The 11,060-nt window shown below is 35.8% G+C and overlaps 2 protein-coding genes across 2 annotated transcripts; one reads left to right on the forward strand and one right to left on the reverse strand.

Moving 5' to 3' along the window:
• Positions 1-1,600: 1,600 nt before the first annotated feature.
• On the forward strand, positions 1,601-5,463 carry LOC112521502 (EIN3-binding F-box protein 1-like). Its single transcript, XM_025130401.1, has 3 exons — positions 1,601-1,637; positions 1,715-1,821; positions 3,115-5,463. The coding sequence occupies exons 2-3, from the start codon at positions 1,797-1,799 to the stop codon at positions 4,977-4,979; spliced, it is 1,890 nt and encodes a 629-aa protein (XP_024986169.1). The 5' UTR covers positions 1,601-1,637; positions 1,715-1,796; the 3' UTR covers positions 4,980-5,463.
• Positions 5,464-6,735: 1,272 nt separating this feature from the next.
• LOC112521460 (protein WVD2-like 5) lies at positions 6,736-10,838 on the reverse strand. The gene is made up of 9 exons (XM_025130336.1): positions 10,647-10,838; positions 9,644-9,861; positions 8,998-9,240; positions 8,804-8,865; positions 8,302-8,373; positions 7,975-8,074; positions 7,790-7,861; positions 7,505-7,612; positions 6,736-7,396 (listed from the first exon to the last, which is right to left on the reverse strand). The coding sequence occupies exons 2-9, from the start codon at positions 9,857-9,859 to the stop codon at positions 7,043-7,045; spliced, it is 1,227 nt and encodes a 408-aa protein (XP_024986104.1). The 5' UTR covers positions 9,860-9,861; positions 10,647-10,838; the 3' UTR covers positions 6,736-7,042.
• Between the last annotated feature and the right edge of the window lie 222 nt (positions 10,839-11,060).

Genomic DNA, 11,060 nt, shown 5'->3' on the forward strand with positions numbered 1-11,060 from the left:
ATGAATTAACTATTTCACATGTCCTAAAAATAAGTGTCCATATTTCTATTTTAATTTGTCTCAAAATAATAAGTGTCAATTTTTAAAAATAAATGTTTATTTTTTAGTTATATCTTAATTATGAAATAGAGAAAATTGTTTTTTAATTAATTTAATAATTACATGTTTTTAAAACTGTATATATTTTTCATCTTAAACATTTATTTTAGATAAAAAGAATAATAATCAATCGATAAACATACTCAAATTCAAAATAATCATTAAGCTTTATTAATACAGTATAACTTTTTTCTTGATTATATAGTATATCTGACTTTCAAAAAGATGTACAACATACTATTTCATCATTGTTTTTTATATACCAAAAAATACTTAAATAATCGAAACTAAAATAAATTACATCCTTATTCTTACATCTAAATTACAACAAAATATTTATAAAAAATAATTTTATAAATTTAATCCCATAATAATTTTTTTCATTGTATTCAAATTAACAATATAAATTTAACCATCATTTATACTTTTTATTTTATTTAAATATAATTTTTTTAATTTAAAAGTTACATCAATTTTTTATTATAATGAAAATCATGTGCCTCTAAAGTCTAATATATAGTTCAATTATGAGATGATTATACACAATTACAAAATAGGTCTCTGGTTTAATCATGTCTCCTAGTCTCACTTGCTAAATGAGCCGAAAAACGCCTTCTCACATTGGCATCCTTGAAACATTTCTAACAAATTTTCCAAAATAGATAACTAAAAAGTCAAAATCTTTAAAAAAAATTACCTCCATCTCCAATAGATTTTCTATTTTAGAGATTACACAATTACTTATCTATATTACCTTATAAATCAGATTTATTAAAAGTCTTTAAAACAATTTTTAATGCATAAAGTCTTAAAAATAACTTATAATGCATTAAGTACTATTAATTTATGCATTCAGTCTTAAAATATCTTAATCTACAATTAAAATAACATGTGATACAAGTTATCAAAATCTCATTATTACTTTTTCTTTTCATATTTTCAAGATACTTTTGACACATTTCACTCATGTCTTCACCCTCTCATACCTCTATGTCWTCTCYYCATCCCCCAAGGTGAGATTCAAACTGATATTCACCATGAGTTATTAAAAGTTCTCTCATTCAATTGCTCTAGAACTATCAGTTTCGCTCTCGATCTCTTGATTATTTGTTCTTGGTGTAAACCGAATATATTTGTGGAGTCGTTTAAATATGTTGAATTTTAAATTGTCATACAACTTTTTTCATCGATAGACTGTAAGTGAAACCATAACTCATATTTATTCAAATTATACTAAATGCCTAAAATCTTGATTTTAAAGAATTTGTTAGAAATCTTTTAAAGACAAATTCTATATGGGACCAGTTGAAATAAGTTGTTTCTCAAATAATTGAAATCATGCAAATATCGTCACTTGCACAAATAAATAACATAGGAGAAAGGAAAAATATTGTTTTTGGGACTTGATTCATTGCACATATAATTTCTCTTTCTGTTCTTCATTTATATATAAACCCAACTGGCCCCCCTCCAACAATAACATATGCGTGCTTCAACCATCCCCAATTTTCTCTCCTTTTTGCCCTAAAATCATTAGGGTTTTCCCATGATCTATCAACAATTCTGATGCATTCATCGCTTACACATCTATTCATCGTCTTGTTTTTGCTGGTAGGTTTCTTCTTTTTTGCTCTCGATCGAGGGTTTCTTGGGTTTTTGCGGCTCGGTTTTGCTGGGGATTTCCTTCAAGTGTACTCATGCAGAAACTCGTCGGTTACAGTGGTATGGATCCATATCGCTTCTTAATTTTGATTTTCTGTTGTTTTGTTAGCTAATTTGCTCAATCTATTTACCAAAAAGTTTGGTAGGAAGACAATGCTGAATTTCTTATATGACAGTGATGGAAGCATTCCCAAAATATTTACAATATGAAGTAGAAATCATACAAAATCAAACAACCCTTAGAAATGCAACTAGCTAGATGCTTCAAATATTTCATTCAGCACTTGATCATAAAGAGGATTAGCATGGTAATTTTCTGTTATGAGCGCTTACTCCAGAGTAATTGGTAATTTTCTGTTATCGAGGATACAAAAAGGAGGCCGGCATATTTGCCGTTTCTCTCTTCCAACAGTCCGGCAAAATGCAGTTCTTTTTGCTGGGCTGTTGGAGTTCATTAACCGGAAAATTAAGGTTTTTGGTTTGAAGATGCCCTGAGTAATTGTAAAAATGGATCATTGAAATCACCTTTTCTTTGAGGAACTGATCAGAATAATATAGTTTGTTTTATACTCTTATCTTCACATAATCTAAAGATAATTAGTATGTTTATATGCTTAAATGGAAGGGTTATGGGGATAAGCGTGCATCACGGAATTGGGGTTCTATATGAATATGTGATCAATGAATAAAGTCTAATGTATGTAGAATTTCCGCTTGAAGAATATGTGCCTATATCAAGCCTTTGATCTGAAGTTATTACTTGCTTCATTTTTTTGTTTTGAAGAGTAAGAGAGACACACACACGTTATTAATAATCAGGGTCTTCCCGATCTTTTTGGAGGCCCCAATACACGTTACACCCATTCTAAAACTATAGATCATCTGAAACGAGTCATAAACAAAATAAAATATAAAAGTTCATGACATTAAATCTTAGAAATTAAAACAACAAGAATGTTTAAAATGACAAAGTGAGAAGAACATCGAAGTCATTTTTGTTTTTGATCAGCAAATTCTGAAATTAAATAGTCGCTTTTGATTCTGAAAGAAATTAGATAGGTCTTCATGAGGTGGGTTCACAGGTCTATATAAATCAGGCTCCTAACACAAGTAAAATTGGTCCCCAAGATTCTGGGGGATCTGTTCAAGAACCCATACTTCACATGCTAATAAACGGCTGTGTTAATAATAAGTTTTGAACCATGGCTACTGTTCAAGAAACTTGGTTAGTACCATTAGGGCTAAAGTCCATTGATTAGATTGGCTTCATTCTTGAAAGACTTTGAATTGTGTCTTTTTAATAATTGTAAAATGGAAAAGATTGTGAACTTCTTTTGTATAATTGGTTTTCAGGGGAGGGTGATTTTTCTCATCGGAAGTCAATGTACACAAATCCAATGGATTTGGGTATTTTCTCTTCTCTTGGACATCATGTTGAGGTGTATTCCTTACCTTGCAAGAGATCTAGAATCAGTGCTCCATTTGTATTCAGTGGGGAAGTTTGTAAGAAACAGAAAACCACCATTGAAGTGCTTCCTGATGAATGCCTGTTTGAGATTTTTAGACGCCTCGGTGGAAACAAAGAAAGGAGCTCATGTGCTTCTGTCTCGAAGCACTGGCTTATGCTTTTAAGCACCATCCATAGGGATGAGATTAGCAAGGATTCAGAGAAAGAATCAATCCCCAGCGATGGGCACCTCTCGAGGTGCCTAGAAGGGAAAAAGGTTACAGATGTCAGACTTGCAGCGATTGCTGTTGGATCCGCTGGTCATGGAGGGCTCGGAAAACTTTCCATCCATGGAAACAATGTTGTTCGTGGGGTGACCAACTTTGGACTCACGGCGGTCGCTCGTGGTTGCCCTTCTCTTACGGATCTTTCCTTGTGGAATCTATCATCCATTTCAGATGAAGGCCTTGTTGAAATCGCTAGTGGGTGTCATCGGTTGGAAAAGCTTGATCTTTGTCAAATACCAGCAATTTCCAACAAGTCTTTGATGGCTATTGCAAACAACTGCCCTAACCTCACGGAACTATCGATAGAATCTTGCTCAAACATCGGCAACGAAGGCCTTGAAGCGATCAGTCGAAGCTGCCATAACTTGAAGTCTATTTCGATAAAGAACTGCTTTCTAGTTGGAGATCGAGGAATTGCAAGTTTGTTGTCATCAGCAAGTTATTCCTTGAAGAAAGTAAATCTACAGGCTTTAAGTCTCAGTGATTTATCGCTTGCTGTTATCGGACACTACGGGATTGCACTTACAGCCTTAGTTCTTGCTGGTCTTCCTAAGGTAACCGAGAAGGGCTTCTGGGTTATGGGCAATGGTCAAGGTTTGCAGAAGTTGAGATCCTTAATAATTACCTCCTGCTCCGGAGTCACTGATCTGGGGCTTGAAGCAGTGGGCAAAGGTTGCCCGAATCTGAAGCAATTTTGCCTTAGGAAATGTTCGCTCTTATCTGACAATGGAGTAACGTCTTTTGCTAAATCGGCACTTTCAATCGAGAATGTGCTGCTAGAAGAATGCAACAGGGTCACAGAATGTGGTGTTTTTAGTCTGCTCGTAAACTGCAGTAGCAACATGAAAAGTCTTACTTTAGAAAACTGTTTCGGGATTAAGGATTTGGCTCCGCAAATTCCTTTCTCTCGTTGCAACGCCTTCCGATCTTTATCCGTTCGTAACTGTCCCGGATTCGGAAATAACAGCTTGGTATTGTTAGGTAATCTTTGCCCTCAACTTCAACACGTGGAATTCACCGGGCTTCATGGAATTACCAACGAGGGCTTCACCCCTCTCATCCGGTGCTGTGAGGCTGGTCTAGTTAAAGTCAACCTTAGTGGGTCCATGAATCTGACCGATAACATGGTATCCGAAATAACTAAGGTGCATGGCGAAACACTCGAGATTCTAAATCTTGATGGTTGCAGATCCGTGACCGATGCAAGCTTGGTGGCCATTGCATTCAACTGCTTAAAGCTCAGTGAACTTGATGTTTCTGGATGCACAATCACCGACTCAGGCATTGCAGCCTTGGCATGTGCGATACAACTGAATCTGCAGATTCTTTCGATCTCAAGATGCCGTCTAGTATCAGACAAGAGCTTGCCTTACTTTGCGAAACTAGGGGTTGGTGGTTTAAATCTCCAGAATTGTGATGGAATCAGCAATCCTGCAGTTAGTCATTTAGTGAACCGCCTCTGGCACTGCGATATCCTTTCCTAAACTCCGAAACCTGTATCACTTTTTATAGGTCGAGCGACGGTCTGTCTGCATTCAGCAGTTGGTTCTCAAGGGATTTGGCTGATCCTCTTTTTTTTGCAGTTGAACTGTTAAACCAGTAGCAACTGCTGCAAGAGTTTTTTGGCCTCTTAAACAGGTCCTATTTTTTTACAGCCCTATTTCCTTGAAGCTTTCTTGCGGTTCTTGGAGACGCCTTTCGCAACGACCCTAGTTGTGTTTTAGCTTCTCACGAAGCTCCGTTAACAGGTAAGTATGTCGTTTTGCTCGTATGGTCCGTTTTCATGTTATGGGTAGACTTCAATTCGAGTTTCTTACTATATTTCAGTTTGAGTAATGGGTTGTTTTTGGTGGGCTTTGGGCATGGCAGCAAATTTAGTCTGCCATTACAACTCTCCCTATGGAGGGTTGTTTTTCATTTTTTTTCAAGGCTTCACTTGTTTTTAACCTGTTGGTATGTAACGGGTAATGGGAATCAATATATATATATATATATATATATATATGCGTCTCAGTTCTATTGTATTGTATGGTTTCTGTTATAATCAATAAATTTGTAGTTTGTTTCATACCATTTAAGCATCAATTGTGTGGTAATATATATATATATATATATATATATATATATATATATATATATATATATATCAATGTTTGTTTTTACCATATAAATATCTAAACATGAAATCCATAAAAATATTCATATAATTTTTGGTTTTTCAGTATTCGATGTTAGTGTTGTTTGTGTGGATTAATCTGTTTGTATAGATTGAAAATGTTTTTATTTGAGAGGGTTTTTCATAGATAGAAGGTGCGTATTTTTTAATTGGGAGGGGCAAATTTAGCTTTTGGTATAAAACTCTCTCTAGAAGCTTATTGAATAAGCCATTTTCAATATCATTAAGTCATTACCAAACAATTATGTATAGCTGACCGAACGAGTCCCATTAAGCAAATTAAGCTGCTAACAAACAGGACCAAGGCCCAAGCTTTTAATCTGCAGTTGGTTTCATTATTTCATATGCTTGGCTCGGGTCGTTTGGGATGCTGAGAGAAAGATTGTAATCCTCATGTATTCAATGCATCAAGTGTTGTACTTTATGCAGCAATAGTAGTACTAAGAACTAAGCAGTGGCGTAAATGTTGCACAGAGATTCAAAATGATCCATATCAATAATCCTCATGTATTCAATGCATCAATTGTTGTACTTTATGCAGCAATAGTTGTACTAAGAACTAAGCAGTGGCGTAAATGTTGCACAGAGATTCAAAATGATCCATATCAATTGTTGTTTACCTTTTCTTTTCTACCCAATCCTCTACAGATTAAGTTGTATGTCTGGATAAATGGTTGGATTATTTCTGGACATTTCCATATAGCCATTTTGGCTTAACAGCTTCATGATTAAGCGGTAAATAAACCCTCATGTACAGCAGCAAATAAGCTGTCCAGGCCATTAAGCTCATTAAGCTTCAAGTAAATAGCCTGTATATACACACACATATCAATCCCCAAATTGTGGAAAGCAACAATTTCAATCAACGGGGACTTTGTGCATCAATAGGTGTTCCTACCGGAACTTGAACAAGAGCGATGAATGCAGCTCAAAGATTCAAAATGGCATACAAATGAAATGAAGACAGAAATTAGCAATCTAATTTCAAGGGTGTTTGTGAAATTAAGATCTGAAACAGACAGACAGACTTTTCACCCACCCACCAGTTTCTTGATAATTAGTAGTAGTAAACTAAAACACATTCGATTACAGTTCATGAATCTCAAGTGTTCAACAAGCATCCAATGCTCGAATAAGGGCAAAATGGTCACACCACTATTCTCAGAAAAGAACCACAAAAACACTTACCAGATTTCGCAGGCAGCTGACTATGAACAATAATGGCACCACAAGAATTAAACAAACCCTTTAACAGAAGAAGAAGAAGAAGAAAGTGTTCCACCTCCAGTTTTCAATCCATGCCTTCGTTTATATACTTCTGAGGGCGAAAATGGAACCTACAGCTCAATCAATTACATCAATCTCGTTATTTCACTTCTCCATTTTTTCCTCACCTACCTCCTGCTCCTGCGATGAATCTTGTTTTGCTTCACTTTCTACCTCATTCGTTTTCTTGGACGATATTGTTATTTCACGGCTATCTTTAGAGTCCGAGGGCAATTTGGTCTTTTCAGATGGTAGCCTAGGAAGAGATTTCCTTGTCGGTTTCTTCGTAGGAACAGCAGAAACAACTTTAGCTACCGTTTTGTTGTTTAAAGACTTCCTCGCATCCAAGCTTAACCGAGCAGGTCGAAAAGTATTACCACCATTTGCTGCTTCCATCTCTGCTGCAGCTGAATCCTTTTTCCGTCCAAGCTTCGGAGATTTAGCTCGTGTTGTCGGTATCTACACCAATATCAACCGTTTATGTTACTTGAACAAAAGAGACAAATGTAATATAGGTCATCCTCCGATTTAACAATAATATATATTAACAAATATATACATATATACCTTCTTTAACTCCATCTTAGGAGGAGTTTCGTGATAAAAACTCGGCATAGGCGTTGCTTTGAACATAAGGCTCTTTCGTAACATTCTAATCTCAGCTTCTTGATGTTCCTATTACAAAAGCCAACCAAGTAACGTATACACTTTCCTATCATAAACCGCAGTGAGGTCCATAACCTTAAACAAACCAAACGAGAAGGTGGGGTCTAACAGACCTACCATCTACCCAATGAGTAGAGCAGTTGTTTGTGTTGTTTCTATGAATACGTTAACCGGAAATAGCTATACCTTGGTTTTTGCTTGCAATGTATTCTTTTCCTCTTCTTTTGCATGGATCTTCTCTTCGAGCTTAGAATAGAACTGCCAAAAAACAAAGTATATTTCAAGTTTTCTTGGGGCGAGTTATGCTAAAATGACCCAAAAAGTCGCAAGTCAATATTTATGAAAAGGAAAGAGGAAGCCAAACCACCAACCTCTTTCCGTTTTTCGGCCCTTTCATTACACCTAAAACTAAAACCATAGGCTGGCAGTGTGCCCAGTCTTTGCGACTTCTCGTCTCCTGTTGTCGAGCTTCTGTTCAAGTAATTAAGGACAAACTGAACATCATGCTATTTACACAATGCTCTCTCTCTGCCCTCTGCTTGTTGACTTACTTCGACTTCGAATATCAAACAAACTAATTTCAACTTCAGACATGAAAAGTTACATATTTGACCTCAAAGGTACTGGAAATGTGAGAGTAAACTAAAGGGAATGTGATACTGAAATGAATGCAATAGGAGCTAAGATGAAAAGGATACTCAGAAGAATGTGTTCTTCCATCAGTCGTACTTCCATGAACTGCTTTCACCGACTTCGCTTTATTCTTCTCCCTGTATTAAGAAAATATCTTAACAAACCTCGATAATCCACTACATGGACAAAAAGTCAAACTGATGATCATATAGAGCTAAAGGAAGGTTCAACCGTTGGGGAGAGAACCCAAACAAGGAAATCAACCGTTGGATCAGAAAATAGATGGCTCATATTCGAACATACCCCCCCCCCCCCTATAGTCGTGGATTTAGTTTTGGCAAAATGCAATTCACAACCATTGGATTAAAATAGATGAATGGTTTAAGATGGGTTAATTGTTCTCTGTTTTTTAGTATTCTCTCTTAACTTACCCTCTAATAGAGGTATCGCCACTAAGAATTAACTAAAACTCAAAAACTATAAACAAGAAAGCCAACATTTCAACAATACAAGGCTCAAACAGACAAAAGAGCTTGGTAGAATGGTTTAAGAGTAAATTGAACATACTTGACACCTTCAGATTGCACCACGTTTGCAGTAGACATTAAAGAATCCGACTTTCCAGGTTCCTGAGGTAAACAAATCGACTTTCTGAAAAACTTTGACCAAATGCACAAGGGTAATAAAACTCTTTACTATACTGGCGCATAAAGGACGATCTCTAAAACATCGAACAAAGGTATGTAGTAGAACAAATGTACCTTAGAAAGAGGAGCCTTAACTTGAACAATTGCAGGTTTCGAGTTGCTGCTCTTCTTCTCACTAGGAACTGATTGTTTCAGGTGTACATCTGAAGCAACTGATCCACTTCTAACCGAAGAAGCTTTCTTTGCATCATTACCGTCTATTTTGTGTTTCGTATCTTTTTTAACGCCTAAACTGTTGCCTGTAGCGTCTTGACATTTGGGTTGAGCTGATAAATCGGTATCTTTCACTTCAAGTTCCTGATAGTAAAGCGACGTTTACTCTTTAACAATAAGAAATAAACAAGAGTGTAGTGAATCAAGAAAAAACGATCGATTTTTAGCATGGTTGAGTACCAAAAAGACACGCATACTATCACTCCCCAATTTGAGAAACGATGACAGCCAACAAATTTGATAAAAATTTGTTCCAAATTTGACTCAAAAAGATTCCAATGCCAAATTGCTCATCTTTCATGCCTAGAAAGCATGTGCTTTGTCTAACACATCAAATTTTTGGCAAGATCATTTACCAAAATCATCAACAAGAGATTAAAGATAGATATAATTGTCAAATACTCAAATTGACATGAGTTATAACACAGTTATATCGGCAAATGACATAATGCCATTGGTCTTTTTGGATATAAACCCTTTTTAGTACCTTAAAAGCATCAAGATTGTTGCTTTCTTCAACTTCTTCAGCAAAGGACTCGATAGAACTCCCATTTCCTTCTTTACTTTCAGAATTATAATTGGGAATCCGGGCTATGATTTCCACAGAGTCATCTTCCTCTTCATAGTTAGAAAACTGTTGATGATCTACATCATGAGTAGACCCATTGCCAGAAACAACCATGGAATCGTCAACGTCCACCATATCTACAATATTCAAAGTTTTAGTTTCACCTAAAAGATGGACAACAAGATGATTCTTCAAAAGAATTATAGTTGCATTATACTCTAAAACACATTAATTACACACATCATCCTAATTCGAATCAAAACTATAAATAATTTATCCCTATAACTCTACGATTAAGAACCTCCAAGAGGCTATGACTGGCTGCATATTAAATGGCTCTAAACATTCGACTCATTTAGGTTCACCATTTGAAAAATAGAGCATAAACAGAACATATTACTCTGCAAAGCAATGTGAGTAGGCAATGCCCCTTCTTTGTGTCTAATTATAATGTGGAGAATATATACAAACAGTATATAGGCATATGCCCTTTTCAGCTTGATCCAATGGAATACATAGCAACACTATTTAGATTCAATCAAAGAAACAAGGAATGAAACTGAATCAACAAAACCTAGTTTACATTTCTTTATTTCCCCCCAAATTTCAAGCAATCTAACTAAAGATTGAAACTTAGGGCATCAACCAATCACTTCAAAAACTGAATCTGAACTAACACAGTGAAAGAATCACACAGAAAACACATGTTTTCATGCAAAAATAAACCAAAATACATCTACCTACAACTAGATCTTCAACCCTATGAACAGATCCACTGTTGTATCTGTAAGATTCAAACCAAATCCAAAGATTCCCCACATCAAATTACACATAAACCGCACAAATTAGACCAAAAAAAAACCCAGTATTACAAATCGCACATTTAAGAAATGAAGTAGTGAAAAAGCCCGAAAATGCTGACCTAGAGTAGCAGAGAAAGATCAAAAGTCCATGAGCAGAAAAGGGGGTTTTGTAAAGAACCCTAGAGAGTAGAGATGGATCTTCGGAAGACGATTGAAGAAAATTTTCAGTCTTTTTGTTTGAAATGCAAAAGGGTTTGTGTGCCAGCGCCTCTCAAATCTTTTCCAGGTCACTTCGAGAGGATGAATGTATCAAGATATATACACAGTAGAAAATACAGTAATAAAAGAGTAGAGAGGGTGATTGAAGATTGACGGAAACGAATCTGGTGGAGCGTCGGTGATTAATGTTAGTTGCAATCTGTAAATTACATTATGCCATGTGGCCCTATCACTTCCCATCTAAGTCATCTACCAAATCCAACGGCTGCTAAATTCTCTTCAAATTTGTCAAAGCATATTCCTTTCACGGTTAA

This window comes from Cynara cardunculus, assembly GCF_001531365.2.
Source record: "Cynara cardunculus var. scolymus isolate 2C chromosome LG 11, CcrdV1, whole genome shotgun sequence".
In the NCBI taxonomy this organism is placed as follows: Eukaryota; Viridiplantae; Streptophyta; class Magnoliopsida; order Asterales; family Asteraceae; genus Cynara; species Cynara cardunculus.